Below are 22,222 nucleotides of genomic sequence, written 5' to 3'. Positions count from 1 at the left end.
TTAAAAGGATTTCACATATATACCACCACCTTTATCCAAAAGGAACACCATCACCTCAAAGCAAATTTTGTTGCTAATGTTATTTTAACCCCTGTGATGAATAACCTTTTTATAGGTTGTAAGCATTTATGATGAAATGAAATTCAATTACAAGTATAAAATCTCTTATGATAAGATATAAGTTTTAAAATAGAAGGTGTTTAAACATCCTTTTGGTTTAAATGAGAAGTTGTTTGAAATGTTTTCAAGATTATTTTTAGCAATAAAAGCATCAAATTTTGGAGCAATTATTGACTGGAATCACAAAGAAAATCTTGATGATAGCGCAATGATTTTTTAGAGAGTTTTTTTTTTTGTTGTTATTTAGACATTACATTGATAGTTTCAAGTATTTACATTGATAGTTTCAAGTATTGTAGGCCATCAATCAATATTAATGACATATATTTGTATAAGCGATATGATAAGAAGTATTAATTGCAGTTGTTTTTAATGTAAAAATAAGATATTCCCTTTGTTGTTTCCAATTATTTAAGATGAAAATAATTAAAATTAGAGATGTTTTTACTTTGCTTACAACGATACATTATCAATGAATGAATATGTATTTGTGTAATATTAGATAAATATGCAAGTATTAAAAATAAAGTAGCAAAATTTAGCATGAACCTTTAAGATACCATTAGTATTGTGTTTGATATTTTACTAACAGCTTCAATCACAAATTTAAAGACTCATCTACAAAATAAGTTTTGATAAAGATGTGTTATGAACCTTCAATGCATAAACTTAATTTATGGTTATCGAGAATGTGTAAGTTAGACTCAATATCAAGAATGGCTTGAGCTAGAATAAAAAAAGTAGGCATTTTTTTTTTTATGATAATGGTCATCAATATGCAATATGACAACCAATCTATTTGAATTATTTAATCAAATCCTGAAAGGTGCTCGTGCAATTCTTATTTTTGCTTTAGTGCAATTGACATTCTACAAGTATAATAATTATTGGATCGAACAGAGAGGTTAAGCAAATAATTTCATTTAGTGTGGAATAATATGGAGGCCAACAATTGAGGTTAAATTGATAATTAACAGGGATAGATCGGGAGATCACACTACAATGTTGTTTGATGTTGAACAATAGATTTTCCTAGGCAACATCCTTATAAAACTAAGTGTTGTTAAAGAAGTAAGATAAATAGTTAGATGGAATGATAGATAGTTTGTCGACCATGTTTACATGTTTTTACATGTTGCGCTAATAATTGATAATCATTATACTGATTAGATTTACATATTAACATATGACTTAATATTTTATCCATTAACAAATGAGTTAGAATAAAATGGTGACATAGGATCTCAAGTAGAAACAGACCCATCTAAATGGAAACTTGGACATGGTTGGCGAATGTCAACTCATATGTATTACAAAAAGGATACAAAGAAGAAGAATGCACCTTATTGATGGGGCACATGCAATGAAACACGCCAGAATAGAAAAACATATCCAACTTGACATCATATATTTGTTAATACATTTATATTATACTTTGTTTTTGTTTAGTATAATATTATACGTATTGAATATTACATTTTATAAGTATTATTACATAGGATACCACACATATGAGGTGGTAAATCTTCTTCTCATAGAGGGCATACACATTGTGAGGCTAACATGCCTGACATGCCTAATTATTTAGCTGAAAAGTTTATCATAATACATACCTAACGAGCATGCTAATACTTATGTCATATACTTATAAGATAAAAACAAATCAGATAATGTATTTCTTGGCATTGTAAGTATATTTAACTTCAATTAACATTCTTATTACTTAATATTTAATATACTTATATTTTAAACTGTGTTGTACGATGAAGTTAAGATATATTATCAAGCACATAAGTTAATTATACTACGTGATAGGGTTAAACCATTTATGTTCTAGATAGCTTTTGTATATATTAGTTGTTTGGAGCTCATTAAGCTTGATCACAACTTGATCAATGCATTGATTTAGTGATGGAGACGTAAGATACACATGTTTCACCTCAGGCACAGGGAGATGAAACCCATGTTACAGGATGTAGCGATTCAACTTGGAATTTGCATTAATGGATATGCGAGTGTGCATTTATATTAACACCATTTTCTAATGAATTGAAAGGGGTACATACATCTTAAATAGATTGAGAAGATATTTTTCATGCTACCAGATGATGCTGATGACGAGATCTTGTGCAGTAATGCATTAAATTATTATTTGAATTTGTGAAGTATGTATGAATTAGTTTGATTAGTGAAAGCTTATGCAAGTATGCCAAAGTGTATATATTGCATATATTTATATATTTAACAACCTTCTATTCATATATTTCACGGGGAGATGTGTGCCTCTTATTTATCTAACGTTTCTTGAGGATTTTTAACATAATCCCCACGTATAGTTAGGGTTTTATTGTTTTGGCATGTCTCTTCATACATCTATATGTTGTATGTGTAAAGGGTGTAAAACATGTTGAGGGATGTTTACTATTTTTATAGGTATAAATGAAACAATTTAAAATTTTCATTTACATTTCAAGTGTTTGTTGGCGATAGAAAGAAAAATAACTATTATGTTTTTTTAATAACTAATATAATCCTGAAAGTATCTTCATATGAGTCGACCTCAAATTTTAAAGAAGCCAGGTATTATTGTTTAGATGATTACACTTTAGCTCTTATTAGGATGCAAGTAATCCAATGTTCAAACGTTGCTTTAAAAAGCTAATAGCATCATGATTTGTAATGTTAGGTGGTGTGTGATCAAGATGTTTGATAATAATCCTACACATGTATTGTCATTTTATCAGAGCGAGCTAAATAGACAACAATCTATCCATGTCTTTTTTGAACAATTTATTTCATAATTCAACTTTACTTTTACCTATTATTTCCATTTAATATTCTTGACACTTGTATTTAGGTCATGTGTAATCCATATGAGGATGTTAAACAGGTAGCTGCTCTTGTTGTTTGCACTAATAAGATGAACATATAGGCATTAGTAGTTCCACTAATATTTTTTAAGATGGTTGAGCTACATTGCCTAGCTCAAGTAATGTGATAATTCGACTATAGACAACACATTCTAGTCAACATTGATACAAGTAATGGGTTACACGCCATAAATCGTTGGGATAAAAATGACTATTACAATTGGTTAAGCCACCATGAAACTTATATATCATAATGGGATGTAGAAGGAACAAGATATTTATTGAAATACATCATATGATTATAGAGGAGAAGTATATGATTTGGTATATGGATATCACGCACTAGGTCATTACACCAGATCCCGAGCAAGTTCTTCCATTGATAAACTTGCAATACGAGATAAACTTGCAATATAAGCATCAAATTTAAAATACCTTAAGTAATGATAAATTTTTAGAATAAATATATATTGAATAATGTGTTTTATTTATGAAACCTTTAGTGCATGTATTTGATTATTATTAGGTTGGCTTGTTTTATGGGAGGATTGAAAGACTGCCTCTATGCTTCATAATCTTGATGAAGAAAATGAAGGGCATATCTATGTGTCTTGGTGATTCATTGTTTGCCACAATATTTTTATAAATTGTGGAGAAACATTAATTCTTGATGATATTGTGGTGGGAGATGAGGCCATCAGGTAGGAAGTAGTTATGCTATTGACGAACTTGAGTCATCCAATAGATGATGTAGATATAAATAAATGGACTTGTTTATATGCTTTTAATGTATTTTACTATTTTGTTTTGTTAATTATAAGTTTGAAGTTGTGTTATTTTGTTAATTATAAGTTTGTAGTTAATTTTAGTATATTTATAATATTTATTGTAACTTTTTTGGTTTGAGGCTTGGGTTAGTGAAGTTGAGATTGAGATTTTTTTTAATACAACTTGGAATATTAGAATATTTGAAGTACTATAGAAAATCAAAATCTTATTGGTCATCATGTGAATGAAGATAGCATGATTATTTGTTGAGTTTAGTTTTAATTTGAATATTTTTTAGTTTTTGGATTTACATTGTCATGAACCAAATAATTATAAAATTAATAAATCAAATAACCATAGGAAGCAGAGTTATTATGCAATTCATCCTAAATCCACATGAATATTTTATTATACAAATTATTTACAAGACATGAAAACAAAAAAAAAAATTATATTTATTATGTAATTCAATGTAAATCTTACAAGACATCTCCTAAATCCATATGAATTTTTTAATGTAAAAAAATAATTACAAAACATAAAATTATTAAAAATAATAATTACAGGACATGAAAACGAGATAAAAGTTTTAGTTATTATGTAATTCATCATAAATCTTACAAGAACCCTTCAATTTTTTTATTTTTTTTTATGGTTTATCATATACAAAGGTGGAGATTTAGCTAGAAGAATTTTTAACTATTTCATTATATGTCGTGTTTTGAAAATACAATATGTAAAGAAATCACAGTTTATAAACATGATATTTATTTAATACGATGTTGTATGAATCTTATAAAATCCCTCCTAAATCCATATGAATTTGTTATTATAAAAAAATAATTATAAAACATGAAATTCATTAAAAAATAATTAGGGATAAATTTTTTAGACATTATGTGATTCATCATAAATCTTACAAGACCCCATACAAAAAATATATTTTTATGGTCTATTATATATGAAGGTGGAGATTTAACTACATTGTCTGTCACGATTTGAAAATGTAATATATAAAAAAATGATGATTTGTAAACATGACATTTATTTATATCACGTTCTATAAATCTTACAAAACCCCTTCTAAATCCATATGAATTTGTTATTATAAAAAAAATCACAGAACATGAAATTCATTAAAAAATAATTAGGGATAAAATTTTTAGTTATTTTAGTTATCAAGGATAAAAATTTTAATTATTATGTAAATTCGTCATAAATCTTACAAGAACTCCTTCAAAAAATATATTTTTATGGTTTATTATATATAAAAGTGGAGATTTAACTAAATTGTCTATCATGATTTGAAAATGTAATATATAAAAAAATAACAATTTATAAACATAACATTTATTTATAATAACAAAACATGAAATTGTTTATTTAAAAAACATGAAATTCATAAGAAAATAATTAGGGATAAAATTTTTAGTTATTTTAATTGTTAAGGATAAAATTTTTAATTATTATGTAAATTCATCATAAATCTTACAAGAACTCCTTCAAAATATATATTTTTATGGTTTATTATGTGAATGGTTTATTACATATAAGGTGGATATATTTTTATGGTTTATTATGTGAATGGTTTATTACATATAAGGTGGATATATTTTTATGGTTTATTATGTGAATGGTTTATTACATATAAGGTGGATATATTTTTATGGTTTATTATGTGAATGGTTTATTACATATAAGGTGGATATTTCACTAAAAGAAATTTTAATCATTTCATTATCTGTCGTGAAAATACGATATGTCTTCTTGGTTTGTAAACATGATATTTATTTGAATGATGTTTTTTAATCCCAACTTCTTCATATGTCACATTTTGATGCCGTTGCAAAAACAAAATTGTATTATTTTTTTAATTTGTTTTATAGCTGTGTTATTTCATCAACATCTTAATTTTCCGTGCAAAATAAGCACAAAATCTCCTTGCAAATAAGCAGTCTCAATCCCCTCTGCATCCGAGTATCCGAGAGATCCTCTCGTTCAGCAACTATAGAGCAGTCTCAATCATAACCACTTTCTACTACACCCAATACTACTGTTGAGCTCTCAGCTGCTCTCGTTGATGACATTTTCTTGAATTAAGCTTCCTATCAACACATCATTGGCAGATGTGTTAATTTAGAACGAGATTTGCCACAAAACCGAAGACATTAATTATTATGAACTAAAAGGATTGCGCTATTATTTTCATTAATCTTTGTTCCACAGTTTCACTCACATGTGTAAATCAAAACCCACAAAATGCTGAAAAAATGAACAACAAAGCAAAGGAATTTATCTTCCAAATTGGTGTCGAGGAAGACAACCATCTAATACCACCTGATCGGATAAAAAATCACTCATGCCTCCTGTATGGAAGCGTATGTGCTTCCCTTTTGGAGTTGGCAAACCTTTCAAGCGTAAATCATTCCTCTTCTGTATGGAAGCGTATGTGCTTCCCTGTCGGAGTTGGCAAACCTTTCAAGCGTAAATCATCATCTGACTCATCATCTCCACAGTCTACTACTTCTTCAACAATCTCATCATCACTGTTGTAAACAAATCGCGTGTGCTTTCCTTCAAACTTGGCCATTGCTTTCTCTTTCACACTTATTTGGCTGATGCCTTCACAAAGCTCGTCAAGCAACCCTCCAACATCAGCCTCCTCCTCCTCTTCTGCCTCTTCATCATATTCATCATGATAATAATAATACTCTTCTTCTTCTTCAATTACTTCTTCCTCATCTTCATCATGGGTGCTTGCATTGACCTGAATTGACCAAATAGAGGCATTGTCATCATCTGCCATTGATGACTTGTCTTTGCTTTCACTTGTTACCACTTCACAGTTATCTCCTTGGTAAGTGAGTGCAGAAGAGCATTCTGAAGAATCATAACTTTCAGATTTCTCAGAGAAATCCAGCATTAATGACCTCGTCAAACTCTTTTGAGATTCAAGACTCTCTTGTTTCTTCACATCAAAGATCTCACTCACCCCCTGCCATTAAGATAGGAACCCAGATCCAATAAGATCCAAAAAAAACAATCAAAGTAATTGTTGATAAAACTCTAGATTATCAAACACAGGACAACCTGTATACTGGTTGCAATTACATAAAGAAAATAACCTACTATCTTACAATTTCAGTTTCTTTCATAAGTACTCAACTCAAGATTTCCAATTAAAACAGTCTGTCAGGAACAGGTATTGTTACCTGACAAATCTTTAATTTCTCTTCAATAACTGGCAAGGGAGTGACAGAGGCCAAGACAATGTCATCTCCAGAAAGATTAGGGACCTGAGGAGTATTTGCTGGAGTTGGTGCAAGAAGTCCCATTGGAGAATTAACAAATCCTTGAAGATGCAGAAAAGGACGGTTCTCCAAAGAAAGTTTTGAGAGCTCTGCCTCTTCTTCAACTTTCTGCAAGAGGGTTTTCACTTGACCCCTAAGCAATGCCTCTCCCGACCCAGGTGTGTTGGGGATGTTGTTCTTGGCTCTACTGTTCTTTTGCTTGGCTAATGCTGATGATGGAGTCTCTAAAATTCCCATTGCAATCCCAACAATTGGTGAATCATTTGTTATATCAATGAGTGCAGACCTATCTTGTAGTTGTTGTTTTGCATTCCTTCTTCTTGATTTCGTTACACCCTTATCAGAAGAATCTTCAATCTTCCCTGAAATAGCATCAACAACCAAGAAATCTCAACAAACAAATCTAGAAACTGTATAAAGATATCCCTTATCAATCCAAGATTGAACAAAACCAAGGTTTAATGCAAAACCATTATTTCTCAATCTTTGATTTCTCATAGAAGACTGATTTCTCAATCTTTGAATCTCAAACACTTACTTGAGAGGGGAATATTGTTGTTGGTGTTAAGAGCAGCAACAGTTTGTGATCTTGTAACTCTTTTTGTTGAAGATGGGGTCTCCATTGAAATTAATTCAAGAAGGGAATAAGAAAAGGAATCTGAGAGAAGAGAATGAGGGAAAAATACAAAGCAAGAAAGCAGAAATGAAAGCAAGAAAATACAAAGTAATGGATGTTTTTGACATAGTAGATAGGGTTTATAAAGTGAGAGAATCTGACCGTTGGAGCCTAAACACAAGCACCCGGATTCACACATTTGCAAGGAAACTAGCCGTTATGGTGGATTAATTTTGAATAGTGTGCCTCCGGTTTTCTTTCGTACAGTTCCTTTGTTTGGTTTGGAGATTTGGACCTGCAATATTGGGCTGATCCTTTTAACCGGAAAGAAATAATGGAACTTTCTAAAGATGCCCACCCACTTCCTTTGATGCATTTGAATTTTACACTCACACACCCAGTGTGTGAGATCTTCCAAGAAAAAATAAACTTTTTTTTTTTTAATTTGTGAGAATAACTGGGTTAAATTGATGGTGAAATTAAAAATAAAATAAAGTATTAAGTGATTTACTTCCAAATATAAGCATCTATATGAGTTTTCAAAAAATAAAAAATAAAATTCCTCAGCAGGATAAAAGCAGGTTGTGACCTGATTTTTTCAGAAAGTTTTAGCCCCGGAGACATGATTTCTTTATTCAATTATTTCTTATTTTATAAATTTTTTTTGGGAAGCAACTTTTAATGCACGTTATATGTATATGTATGTATGTTTAATCTGTTCAAACTATTTTATATAAAATTATCAAAAATATTTTTTAACATGATATAAAAAATATAATATAGATTTGAATAATAAAAACAAGCCATAAAATCATAAAATTATAAGTATTTTTTTATATATAGTTCATACAGACAATAAATAATTCCATCAATAAAAATTATTTGAAGGTTGCTCTCAATGAAATTTAAGTAATATCATAAAGGTCATTCACTTAAAATTAGTTTAGAATGTCATGCTTTAATAAAACTACCAGATTGGTAAACTCGAATCGGTGAAGATGCTGACGTCTCAAAGTTACCTTAAGGAAACTCCAAGCAGAGATATGGAGTTTGTTGGAGAGGAGTATCTTCAAGTCCTAGCATCGCGTTCTTTCTTTCAAGACTTGAGATGAATGAGTTTGAAGATCTGAGATTCAAGATGCATGACATGCTGCATGATTTTGCCCAATTTTTGACAAAAAATAAACGCATAACCATGGATGTCAATAAACTTGATGAACCAACAACGAAGACTTCATATGAAAGGATTCGTCATTTAAGCAAGAAGCTCTTAAAGAAGACCTTTTTTCTATGTCCATTCGCAAATCAAAAGATCTTTGTAGCCTCTTGATTTACGCTATAAACCCTTGAAGTTGCCCTACCTGGTGTATTCAAACAGTTGACATTGAATTTGTTAGGGTTTCAATCAAAGAAATACCAAATGAGGTAGGGTGTTGTAATTTATGCAATATGCAAGCCCTAGATATTTTTTCCATGAACTCGTAAAAATTCAGGTGCAAAATCATAATTCTGCACGAATCAAGTTTTGTTTTACTGATTTTCAAGTTTATAATTTAAATCTACATGTTAAATATATATTAACTTGTAAAATTATATAATTTTATAAATTGACTCCTGTATTTTACCACAATTATTATTTACTAATAAAAGTGAAATTGACATAACCAGTGTTAAAAAGTTAACATTATTGGTCAGTGATTTTTTTTAAAGTTAAATCCTTTTATTTATTTTGTGTGGACCTAGCAATTAAGCCTAATTATCCTATTAAAATGTTTGAATATTGGTTTAAGACTGTACACCAACCCCCCCAATATCATGCAATTATTATCAAATAACGGTTATTAAATAGTGTTAGTTTTACCCACAAAATAATTGAAGTTGGATAATAATTACTGGGGTAAATTATGTTAACTATCTTATAATTTGATCACGGAAATATCTTAGCATCAATGAGTTCATCTTTTTGAGTGGAGTTTTATAGAGATGGTTTAAAACTTTTTTCTTGCTAAAAATATTAGAAAAAAGTCTATAAAAAGTTTTTTATTCGATTTGATCTTGGGATTTTTAGATTAATTAAAGGGTATTTTAAAGTTAAAAATAAATTTTTTAAAGTTCTATGTTTTTATATTAAAGAAGTTGGAAATAAATTTTAGAATCCAAAACAAACACCAGCACTGACTTTACAAGCACCAGAGATGGCCAGAAATCAAGCCAATTGACATCATATCGTTAAGCCAAAAGTCAAGGGAGCGGGCCCATCCTCCTTGTATGGACTCTTTTTAAATGGTTCTTCAATTTTATTTTATTTTTAATTTAGAATGAAATTAAATATAAATAAAATTGTTAACATGATAGTTAAGAAATTATCCAATCTTTTCATGACTTTAAAATAATATTATATTTTTTTATGTAATATTAACAATTACTTTGGGAATCATTAAATAAATAGTGTTTTTATTTAAAAGCAATGTTTGTAATTAAAAACAAAACATGTTTCCATCAAAACCAAAAGGAAATACACGAACAAGAAAAGAATTTTGATTAAAGAGATATATTTAAGATGAATAAAATTTATTTTAATTTCTTAATAAAAAACATGTTCATGAAATAAATATATGTTTTTGTAAAAATAAACAATACATAAATAGAAAATTTACCTGATAATTTTTTTAAGAGTTTAAATAATTTATATATGTATATTAACTTATATAAGAGAAAAGATGGAGTTAAAGAACAAAGGTGAAAAGGTCCAACTATGAAAGAAATTAGAACAGGCGTTGAAGGAAAGGTAGAGGGAGACGGGGGGCAGGTAGGACGGCGCTGGGTAGGCAGGTAACTTTTGGACAATTAGGTGATGAGAATGCACGTGACGACCAGGGAGGGGTGGGTTCCTAACCTTCTACTAATACTATGCAAAGACTTCCCTTTTTATTTTATTATATAGGAATTCTTATGATTTTGAGTACAAAACAAATGACACCATTCTTTATTATTTATTTATTTGATTTCGGAGATCTTCCGGCATCACACATAATGACTTTTAATTACGAATGAAGCTTAATCCATGTCTGTTTTTTCCTCTTTTTATTCAAAGTCGGACCGGGTAAGTCCGGCAGGTTTAGGTTTTGATGAGAATACAATCCGTGTCTGTTTTTTTTTAAAAAAAAATATTTGTGAAATTAAAGACATGATCATGTGTTTCATTATTAAATCTAAGTATATAATTATTTATTTGATTGCTCATAACAAATCGCAATTTGTGGAAAAGAATTAAACAAAAGAGTATAATGGAGGCTGGAGAATGGGGACAGGAGATTAATTATGCAATGGCTCATCGGGATTCGACAAAAGTCATTAAAAGGGAAATCAAACTAATTTTCTTTAGGAATAATCACTATCAGATTTCTGCATGTTGCCCACAGATTATTCTGTCAGTATTGAGACACTGGTTTTGTGAAAAGCACTTCAATCGCAAGAATCACAAACGGTTACTGTTTGTTTAAAAACTTATCATTGATAATTTCTATTATCTTGGTTATTCTATCGACAATATAATTATTAATAAATTAATAAATATAAAAAGATTAATATATAATTTTATTGGTAATTTCATCTATAAATATGACGTATCATTGATAAAAAATATTATTTATAATTTTATCGATAATTTATTTTTATTTTACTAATAATATTAACTTGTCGTCATTTGATTAAATAGTATAGTGACATTTTCTATATTTTTTTAACTCATTAAAACTATACAATGAATTATGAATTTAGTTTGTTGGTGATTTTGTTTACAATAGTGGTGGCATTTAAGTAATTTTTAGCATGTTAATAAGTCTATCAATAAATTGATTAATTTTTAATAGAAAATCTAATAAACAAAATATAAATAATTGAAAGAAATTAAATTAAAATAAAAAAAACCAAATATTTATTACAAATTAAAAAATTTAAAAATTTAAATATAAATTATCTGGAAAAAAAAGCTGAAAAAAAAGAAAAAAAAGGCAAGTCTTTGTCAAGACTAGCAGCAATAAGATGAACCGCATGTGTCATTCTTTTTTTATTTCAGCTCCATGTACATTTGCTCAAGTTTGACCGTCTTAGCACCCAGTTGTTGTGGCTTAGTAGCAAATATAGTTATTTGAGCTTCAACTTATTATTATATAATTGTCTAAAACTTTAAAGATTCAATGCTAAGAATTAATTGCAAGAATCTAATAGTCAAAACATTACAGGCCCTCCATAAATTCTCAGTTATGGTGTTTGAGAATGCTATAAAATCAAGTTTTGGTATTTGAGAATGTTATAAAATCAATTTTTATCATGTTGATGATTTGGTCTAATCATAAATATAAATTAAGTTTCAAATGAATCGAATATCATCTCATATCTCTATTACAATTAAGTAATATATATTTCTTGAAAAAAAAAATAGTTAGCTAGTTCCAAAAGAATAACAATTTAAATTTTTTTTATTAAAATCTAAGTTACCATAAACTTCCGACCTTGCTATTCTTGAGCTGCTGCACCTCTTTTCAACTGTTATCATTTTGTGCGAGATTCTTGTATCATGCTAATTGTCAGGTTTTTGGCCCTTTGTGGAGGTGGTAATTGTGCACGAGCTTCTGTGAGAAGATTGAGATGTGCCAGCCTAGGAGGAAGATTGAGAGGGACCTATTACATCAACTAAGGTTGCTTTTAACCTGGTTACAATTACCTTGAAAATACATTTGTACATAACAGATAGGTCTGAAGTCATTCATGCACGAGGGATTTTCGACTTCAGGCACAAGTGACATTACAATTATTTTCCCTTTCCTTATTTTATTTTTCCCTTCCCTCCCATTAATTCCATTTTGAAGACTGAACTAGAAAATTTTATAAAGATTAGGGACTAAGGTGGAAGGACTAGCAAAATTTTGGTTGGCGCGTGTAATTCATAAGCCAATTTATAAGCCATGCCCTTGGGCAACACATATAGGCTCACCCTTGGCTTCGATGATAGGCTTTTATGGCATCGTTGGATTTTTTATTCTATTTAATTAGAATAGATATTGTTACTTGGAATGGGTTGCCAATCACTTAATCCTTGTTTTAATTATTTCCAAACAGAGAAAATTACAGTCAATTTGAAGATAGACAACTTCGATTGTGAGGGAGATGCATGCTACCGTGTCAATTCATTTAAAACACTTGCTCAAATAAGTGCGAGAGAGAGACGAAGATAACAAATGGGTTTTTACTTTTAAATAAATGGTTTGGAATTGTGATAACGATGTTTAAAATATTTTTATTTAAAAATATATTAAAATATTTTTTTAATTTTTTAAAATTTATTTTTAAAATTAGTACTAAAATTATAAAAAATTATTTTAAATAAAAAATATTTAAAACTTTTTAAAACACGATGCAATTCCTGTAACTTAATAGCAATAACAAATGTAGCACAAGACTTTGTATACAAATTAAAAGCTAAATAGAACGACAATAATTAAGTCTAAAATAAGCAAAAAATCATCCACCCCATTATTATAATTTCAATATTGAGAGATTGTGAAAATTAAGAATATACAAATATCCTCTTCAATCTCTACCTAGAAGCAAGAAAACGAAACATTACAAGTTTGGTAACTAGGAACAGCCTCACTCCCTCACGAGCTAAGTAGCTAAGGAGAGGTAGGTGGCACATGCCATCATCCCCTATCATATATACAGGCGAACCATAGGTACTCTATAACCAGGGTAGTTAATTACCGGCCTTTGCATCCCCATTTTTTGCTTCTATAAGAGCTAGGAGAAAAACACAACCACTTCAAGCACTCAAGCCTTCGAACCAAAATCAAGCCGAAAACGATGGCCCCTTCTACTCTCACAGCTTTGGCAGAAAGCCGAAAACGATGGCCCCTTCTACCCTCACAGCTTTGGCAGGAGAGAAAACCCTCCAAGCAAGCTTTGTTCGCGACGAAGATGAACGTCCGAAAGTGGCATATAACCAATTCAGCAATGAAATCCCTGTCATTTCAATAGCTGGGATTGATGATGGTGGTGAAAAGAGAGCTGAAATATGCAACAAGATCGTGGAGGCATGTGAGGAATGGGGAGTTTTTCAAATTGTTGATCATGGGGTTGATGCTAAGCTGGTGTCTGAAATGAAAACTCTTGCTAAAGAGTTTTTTGCTTTGCCACCGGAAGACAAGCTTCGATTTGATATGTCTGGTGGCAAAAAGGGTGGCTTCATTGTCTCCAGCCATTTACAGGTATATCTTCTTTTACGTTTTGTTTTCTAAATTTAACAATTACGTACAGACCTTTATTGTTAAATTCCCTATTGGACCGATCCTTTTCCAAATCAATCAAGTTATTTAAAATATTCATAAAAACTTGTGTGAAATAATTAAACAATTTTTTTGAGTTTTTTTAATTTTATAAAATATTCATAAAAACTTGTGTGAAATAATTGAACAATCTTTTTGAGTTTTTTTTATTATTATTATATATTCTTGATTAGAAACTTAAAAGAAAAATTAATTCAGTTTGGTTTCGGATTCTTAGAAACTGAAAATTTAACCATGAATTATTTAGGCATGGCACGACAGAATTGACTGAAAAGCAATACCTAATATATCCAGTTTTGCTAGTAAATCATTTCTTGATTACGCAAGATCAAGAAAGCCACTATTTTGGTTCAGGAATTCCTCTTCCCCGCAATATGAATGTGTATTCTGTTCTTACATGGAGACGACATTATACCTTAAGACTACAAGGTCAACGAGAGAATAGTTGTAATTTAACTGACTATCAGCACCCATGGTGGAGCTAAGACTTTTATTCTTGCGTGGTCTAAACTAATCTTGACTTCTTGACAAACCCGCACATCACTATATATGTATATTGGGTTTTTTTCCTTAATGAGATAGAGTGAGTGAATTAAAAGCACAAGGCCTCACTTTAGGAATCAATATCATCAAATACTAATATTAAATCAGTATCCCGATTTATGATCTTATAAAACAGGGAGAGGCAGTTCAGGACTGGCGTGAAATAGTGACCTTCTTCTCATACCCAATTCGCACCAGAGATTATTCAAGGTGGCCTGACAAGCCAGAGGCATGGAAAGCAGTGACGGAGGAATACAGTAAGAAGCTAATGGAACTTGCTTGCAAGCTTCTTGGGGTCTTATCAGAGGCTATGGGATTAGAAACAGAGGCTTTAACTAAGGCTTGTGTTGACATGGACCAGAAGGTGGTGGTCAATTTCTATCCAAAATGTCCACAACCAGACCTTACACTTGGACTCAAACGCCATACCGATCCCGGCACCATCACCCTCTTGCTCCAGGACACCGTCGGTGGTCTTCAGGCCACTAGAGATAACGGAAAGACTTGGATCACCGTTCAACCTGTTGAAGGTGCTTTTGTGGTCAATCTCGGAGACCATGGTCATGTGAGTATGATACTAAAATATTTCTTGTTAATGAAATTGACGTGAATGTTGAGCTGGGTTAAATACCAGCACTACTACCCGTAATTAATTGTTCTAAAACTAAATGCTATCTTTGTGAGGCAGTATCTTAGCAATGGAAGATTCAGGAACGCAGACCACCAAGCTGTGGTGAACTCAAACTCTAGCAGGTTGTCCATAGCCACATTCCAGAACCCAGCACCAGATGCTACTGTGTACCCTCTCAAGATTAGAGAGGGAGAGAAGTCGGTGCTAGATGAGCCTATAACATTTGCTGAGATGTATAGGAGGAAGATGAGCAAGGACATTGAGATAGCCAAGAAAAAGAAGTTGGCTAAGGAGCAGCAGGTGAAAGAATTGGAGACAGTCAAATTAGAAACTAAGCCCATTGAGGAAATCCTTGCTTGAAAATGTCATTGTTGTCAAGTCTTTTTGTGCTGGCCGTCTTTTACTCTGTCCGATCATGTTTTTCTTTGTGTCTGTTTAGTTTGATGGTGCAAATGTGTTGACTCTGTGGGTTATCTAAGAGTAAACCTTGCATCTTATAGTTAAAAAATAATTTCTCCACCACCTTGGAAGTCTTTAATTTGTTGCTCAAGACAGGGTTCTTTTGTAATAAAATATCTTTCAGAGCTTTTAGATGTACCATGGAATTATGAAAACTGTCCTTTCACATTCTTCATTCAATAAAATCTCAGACGGACCATGTTCGCTAGAGATCAAATCTATAGTTTTCAAATTTCAAATTCATAAGTCTATTCCCATTGAGGATGAACCAAAAAAGAATATTAGTATTTCCCAACTTTAACAGTGAATCTATCGGAAATATGCAGGTTGCAGTCCTATGCTAACCAGCTGCCCATAGCACAATTTGAAGCAGCTTTAAATCTTAACGCGCCATTCTATTTTTTTTTCCTTTTTTTTTTCTACTGGAGTCCATGAAATCTATGGCTATTTGAAAGAGAAGTAAACATAGAACCCAAAACACATAGGATAAAATTCTTTTTTTTAGATTAACGTGGATGTTTAGACTAACTTGCGTGTATCTCGACTAATTCCACGATCCCTGAAGTTAAGGATCATATAAGTCTCCATCAGAGGCAGAGCTAAGATTATTTGATAAGGGGGATAAAATTAATATAAAAAGATATTTTTTTTAATTTACTGTAAATAAATTGTAAAAAGAAAAACAACATGATTTAGTTTTATTCAAAGAACTAACTACAAACATATGACGATCTTTGTATAAGGTAAGAGGTTTAAAGCAATATCAAATTGAGTCAAAGCTATGAAGTTAATTTTATTTTCATAATGTATCCATCACTTTAATTTTGTTGGTTTTTATATCCATCAAATATAAACATACAAAATATATAAGAAACATTAGCTAACGCGATACATTATTTATATTTGATAAAACTTTGAAATAAAGTAAAAATAATAAAGAATGATTCTTACATATTTATTTTAATTGTGCTTGTTATTCTTTCATCGAGTAGAAATCATCGATTATTATATCAATTGTGAATCTTTCAACATTTTTTTTTCATATAGACAATCAAATAATTTGCAAGAAAATCGTTCTTAATCCGATTATGTCGTTGTGTTTTAACAATCTTCATCGCTGAAAAACTCATTTAGTTGTTGTTGTCGAAACAGGAAGAGTTAAAATAAGTTGAATCAACCTGTTAATGAGTGGATAAATTGTTGATTTTTTTTGTTTCAACCAATCTTTGACATAAATCAACAATCAATGACATGTTCTTTAACTTTTAATGATTGGGTACATCAAGCTCATAACGCTGCAATTGAAATCTCAAATGCATTTTTTCTTGGTCAAAAAAGTTTTCAGGATAGAACTTGTCAACAAATAAACATATATCTTCAACACTAAATAATTTATAGTTATTTTTAAGATCTAAAGCTATGCTTAACTTAAGAAGCTCGATCGTCTACTCATTGAATATATTATTTAGCTCTTGCAACTGTTGATCAATGATAGCTTTACATATATCAACTTGATAGTGATGCTCAATTGTTATTGATTTTATTTTAAGACGAGATCATCCCATACTAGAAAAACAAGCATTCATATTAGGAACTTCAATGTCTTGATGCTGACAAAATGATGTCACTTCTTCTAAAAGAGTTTCCTAGCCATCATCTCTTAACTTCTGGATTAAAATCTTTGTGGTAGGCACCAAATGCATAGCAGTTAAAATGTCGTGAGATTTTTATTGCAAAGCTTGGCAAAGCACATCAATAATTCCCGTAACATTCTTCATTATATGCAAAATGAATGTAAAATTAAATAACATTAGCAACTTGAATGAAAAGACTACATCATCATGTTGAGAATAAGTAAATCCATTTAAAGCAATGTTTTCAAGAATCAAGCAAGTTGCCCCATGCATTTTTATCAAACTGACAATTAATTTGAAGTGTGAACTCCATTTGTTATCTTCAAGTTGTTGCAAACCACCTACTTGATTAACTTCTTCACCCGTTTCAATATCACCAATATCAACTAAATGTTCAATTGTAACTACTTGAAAAACTCGTAATTCATCATTACGCTTGCAAAAAGCACTAACAATGTTAACAATAAAAATCAAGTTCTGAAAGAAAGTGTGAACATCAAATATTTCTTTAGTTGCAACAATACAAGCCAATTGTAATTGATGAGCTAAGCAATATGTATAAGGGCAATCATTAATGAATAAAGCTCGTAATCCATTTCAGTCTCCATGTATATTACTAGCACCATTATACACTTAGCCCCTAATATTTTGAACATTAAGATTGTGATAAGATAACACAAAGAAAATCTATTTCTTAAAAGTTGAAGCAATTGTATCTTTGACATGAACTATATCCAAAAATCATTCTCGTATAAATCCACTTCTATCAACAAACCTAATAACAGGGGTCATTTGCTCTCTTCTGAATTCATCTCAAGCTTCATCAACAATTAAACAAAATCTTGCATCACCAATCTCATGATGAATTAAAGACTGAATATTTCTAACAAAGACATGCAAAATTTATTTTTGAATTTGATGCGAGATGTATTTAGTATTTTATGGAGCATTATCCAAAACAAGAACATCTACTTGTTCATCATATGATGTTAAAAGTTCCAATATTTTTAGAAAATTTCCTCAATCTTTTGATTCTAGATGTTCATTATGCCCTCTAAAAGTGCATGCTTGAAATGTAAGCCAACGAATAATATCTATTGAAGCTTTAATACACAATCGATTATTTAGAATTTATTGAGTAGTTTACCTCTTAACTATCTTCTCAATATTACATAATTGATTTTTCAAATTTTTCACACACCTGGTAGCAAATCTATAAGCTGAATTCAAACCTTTTTCCATATGAGTTAAAAAAGCACATTGTTCCCCGTCATTAACTTTCTTCCAACAATTGAATTCTTTAATAGTAAATGTGTCTGATCTTGGCTTTTTAGATGACTTACTTGAAAATAGATATCAAGAAAAATAAAATAAAGTATTTTTCTCTGAATATTCAAGCCATGGATAACTTTTGAACAAATGAGATTGAAATCGACGAAAGTGTTTTTTACCAGTCAGCGGATAATTAGACATCAAAGGTTAATATAGATTTAAATTAATGCATGCTCTTCTAATTTAATCATTTTGATTAATCGGGTATTTCTAAATTTGATGATGATTGCTTAGATCTATAATCAGATAAGAAATGTCGATTCTAGTAGAAGGTTGCTCATTAATCGATGCAAGTTCTTCATAAACTGAAGCATATTGGGGTTGTTCAACCATAACTTCAACATTATACATTGGAGTTGATTTACTAGGCTATAAGTCATCAATATTTTTTTTCTCAAAAAGAAATCAATTGTTCATATTTTGTTCATAGTTTAATCTAAAATCAAAACATCATAAATTTTTATTGTTTTCTAATTTAAAAATAAATACAAATAACGATGTGTTAAAGCAATAATAAGAACCAAATATAAATTTACATGTAAATCACACTGATATATGAAAGTAAAATTAACATATTAAAAACAAATTGATATATAAAAGCATATCTAACATAAAAAATAGGATTAAAGGTTAAAAAAAAATTACATTGAATTAAAATTGGGTATTTACTCTTCAAAGAACTCAATTTGACTAGAAAGATAGTGTTTAATTATATATTGGACATGGTGATAATAAGGTATATATGAGAAAAAATTAATAATTTTGGTGGCTCTACTAAAAAAAACATAAAAAAATCAAAGCATATTCGAAACAAACCCATAAAATATATCCAATTAATTAGAAAAAACAACATTCATTATAACAAGAAATAATAAATGATAAAAGTAGTATATCTAAAAAAAATAGCAAATTATATATATATATATATATATATATATATTCATCTAATTCTTAACAAACATAAAAAGAAAAAAACATTAGGTCACCAATTACATGTTTTGATGAAGAATTAATTTACAGCTTTACTTTAACTTTTACACATTGCTTTGTATTATTATTATTTTTTTTTAGGTTCCAAAGAAGAGAGAGAGAGACACTAAAAAAAGAATTAAATTGAAAAGCTTGCTTGTTGTTTTGTACGGAGATATAGTTTTAAAGTTAAACGTAATTAATGAAATAATAATTTATTATTAAAAAGCTCATTACTTGTTATATTTAAATACCAAAAACAAAATGTTTTGTAGGGCTCGGCCCCAGCTAGTCTCCTCTTAGTTTTGTGGTTGACTTTAATGAATTTGAAATTTATAAGATTTAAATTAATAATTTTTAAATAATAAATTTAGAATCTCATAAGTTAAATTATATATTTTAAAATTAAATAAAATATGATTTTACTTAGATAAGAAGAAGGCCAGACAATCCAACTTAGATAAAATTAGGTCAATAACACACTAAGGAGGCCCGAGTCCAAGAACAATAAGCAGTCCCCCAAAACATCTTCACAGAATGTGCACAAAACTAGTAAAATAAAACTATTAAAATTAGATTTCAGCCGCCTCCTGGACAGCATTAGATCGGTAACTCACGCTGCTGAGATTTCAGCCGCCTCCTCGACAGCATTAGATCGGTAACTCACGCTGCACTGCAGGCTGATTTAAAAACAAAAAAAAATAAGAAGTTCACGTGAATGAGAGATGCTCAAGCAACAACAGTGTTTTTAATTAAGGAAAAAATATTGAAGGAAAGCGGCCAAGATGAATTCCCACTGCAACACATATTGCAGAGTTTGATTCCTACGGCAATGTTGCCACTCCCCTGTACTCATATCATGATTGCAGCTCTGTAAATAATTGATGGGATAATTACTAATATAGATAGATTCCTCTTATCCTTTCCTTTCATAAAAAGTAATTATGATATGACTATAAAATAATACTGCTGTAATTTTCATTTGAAAAAACTAGGATTAAATATTTAACATGTAACTTTCTCACGTACTATACAAAAATAACGAGAGCAATAGAAATTTCTGTCACGCTTACCCTTTTCTTTTCTATTTTTCAGAATCACCATCTTTACATTATCGAAACAGTTTGGATGTCCCAAAACTAAATCCCTTCTTCTCTCCAAGCATTGAAATAGAAGATTATTATTTTCCATAAATTACTTCATTCAATAGAAATATACTCAGTAACCTTCCTGCTCTTGATCTCATTTTTAGCCATGGGTTCATTGTGCTGGATATATTGAAAATGAGCGTTCGGAATGGCATCCTTCTGATTTTCTTTTCTTTTTAGATTTAGCTGTTTATCTATGTTTTCTTCTTCTTTGGGACGAGGGATGACAGGAGTTCCTTCTAGCCCCACAATAATTTGGAGGCAACTGATAGGACTGGATTTCGGCTTAAAGACGTATTGATAGGACTGGATTATGACTCAAGGATCCAGCCTCTGGGCTTGAGGCCCAATAGTCTATAATTTGAGGAGTACATGCAATTATCTGATGTCAAGTTGAATGAGATGATGTTAGTTAAAATTACATCTAATTGCCACTAATTAAAGGACCAAAATGCAAGTTTATTAAATTAAATGTAAGCTACACATGAAGATATGGGTCTGCCTATGTAGCAAGACCTGATAGTAGGACCAATAACATTAAATTATATCCTAAATAATATCTAATAGCTTTAGGTCGAGTTATCCAACAAAATTCAATAATTTTAAGTTTTGCTAGCACTTGAACTCATTATTGTTGAGTGATATCTCTAATAAAATTTATTATTGTTGGGTTTGACTTGATTGTCAAATCTAATATATTTTAAAAAAATTATTTTTTTATTTTTTTATTTTTTAAAAAATTGTTATTAATATATCAATATATATTAACAAAACAGTTCAGAAAGAGAGAGAGATTGAATTAACCTTTTTTCCTTTGTTAACAAGAAAAAAAAGTATAAATTTGGAATTTAACAACTCATATCAATTGAATTACATGATCGATCCAGTAATTATGTAATGAGATTTTTTCAGATCTGAAGGCATCCAAGAACAAGCAAGACCCCAAGAGGCTTGTGGGTAGACACATCAGCACCAAGACAATTTTGAAGGACAAGTCCGCAGAAGAAACCAGCTGTACCTGGTAAAATTCGAATACAAGTATGAACAAAGAGCCACGTATGTGTTTATTTCAGAGGTGGAGGCTGTAGTTTGGGTGCAGGATTATTAAAAAAATTATAAAAAATAAGAAATATTAGTTTTTGTAGTTGAATTTTGTGTATATCTGAGTTGTACCTCACTATAATCTCAATCACAGAAACTAATTCTCTGTTTGCTTGCAGGAAAGTTGTTTTTTTTTTAAAAGTGAATTCTACGGAAAGTGAATTCCGGGAAAAATGAATTCCTAAAAAGTAAAGTATTTTCCAATGTTTGGTAATGTTATGGAAAATGAACTAGAAAATACTTTCTAGTGTTTAGTTATGTTATGAAAAATGAACTGGAAAATAATTTATTAATATTTTATTTTTCTCAAGTTTATTAAAATAATAAGGAATAAATCTTACAAATTAAAAAGTTGAATAATAATGAAATTGAAAAA

At 30.1% G+C, this 22,222-nt stretch overlaps 2 protein-coding genes across 4 annotated transcripts; one reads left to right on the top strand and one right to left on the bottom strand.

Annotated features, from left to right (window-relative positions):
* Positions 1-5,933: 5,933 nt before the first annotated feature.
* On the bottom strand, positions 5,934-7,807 carry LOC105138721 (Chalcone-flavanone isomerase family protein). 2 transcript variants are annotated; one of them, XM_011044890.1, is made up of 4 exons: positions 7,608-7,807; positions 6,971-7,431; positions 6,234-6,753; positions 5,934-6,166 (listed from the first exon to the last, which is right to left on the bottom strand). In XM_011044890.1, exons 1-4 carry the CDS (start codon positions 7,690-7,692, stop codon positions 6,051-6,053), a joined length of 1,182 nt encoding a protein of 393 aa, XP_011043192.1. In that variant the 5' UTR covers positions 7,693-7,807; the 3' UTR covers positions 5,934-6,050. The 2 variants fall into 2 exon arrangements, with proteins under 2 accessions (XP_011043192.1, XP_011043193.1); XM_011044891.1 differs by having other exon boundaries at positions 5,934-6,753.
* On the top strand, positions 7,511-15,872 carry LOC105138722 (naringenin,2-oxoglutarate 3-dioxygenase). 2 transcript variants are annotated; one of them, XM_011044893.1, is made up of 4 exons: positions 7,511-7,525; positions 13,583-13,951; positions 14,709-15,137; positions 15,261-15,872. In XM_011044893.1, the coding sequence occupies exons 2-4, from the start codon at positions 13,592-13,594 to the stop codon at positions 15,561-15,563; spliced, it is 1,092 nt and encodes a 363-aa protein (XP_011043195.1). In that variant the 5' UTR covers positions 7,511-7,525; positions 13,583-13,591; the 3' UTR covers positions 15,564-15,872. The 2 variants fall into 2 exon arrangements, with proteins under 2 accessions (XP_011043195.1, XP_011043194.1); XM_011044892.1 differs by lacking the exon at positions 7,511-7,525 and adding an exon at positions 13,418-13,581 and having other exon boundaries at positions 13,626-13,951.
* The last annotated feature ends 6,350 nt before the right edge of the window (positions 15,873-22,222 follow it).

Source organism: Populus euphratica, unplaced genomic scaffold (genome assembly GCF_000495115.2).
Source record: "Populus euphratica unplaced genomic scaffold, PopEup_1.0 scaffold82.1, whole genome shotgun sequence".
Lineage (NCBI taxonomy): Eukaryota > Viridiplantae > Streptophyta > Magnoliopsida > Malpighiales > Salicaceae > Populus > Populus euphratica.
This window is presented reverse-complemented; position numbering and strand designations above follow the sequence as displayed.

Excerpts from the sequence above, each read along its gene's own strand:
- LOC105138722 (XM_011044893.1), top strand. The coding sequence starts at position 13,592 with ATGGCCCCTTCTACCCTCACAGCTTTGGCAGGAGAGAAAACCCTCCAA. Across the intron at positions 13,952-14,708 it reads TTGTCTCCAGCCATTTACAG|GGAGAGGCAGTTCAGGACTG; the intron begins GTATATCTTCTT and ends CTTATAAAACAG. Across the intron at positions 15,138-15,260 it reads ATCTCGGAGACCATGGTCAT|TATCTTAGCAATGGAAGATT; the intron begins GTGAGTATGATA and ends TTTGTGAGGCAG.
- LOC105138721 (XM_011044890.1), bottom strand. The coding sequence starts at position 7,692 with ATGGAGACCCCATCTTCAACAAAAAGAGTTACAAGATCACAAACTGTT. Across the intron at positions 7,432-7,607 it reads CAACAATATTCCCCTCTCAA|GGAAGATTGAAGATTCTTCT; the intron begins GTAAGTGTTTGA and ends ATGCTATTTCAG. Across the intron at positions 6,167-6,233 it reads TGATGATTTACGCTTGAAAG|GTTTGCCAACTCCAAAAGGG; the intron begins GTTTGCCAACTC and ends TACGCTTGAAAG.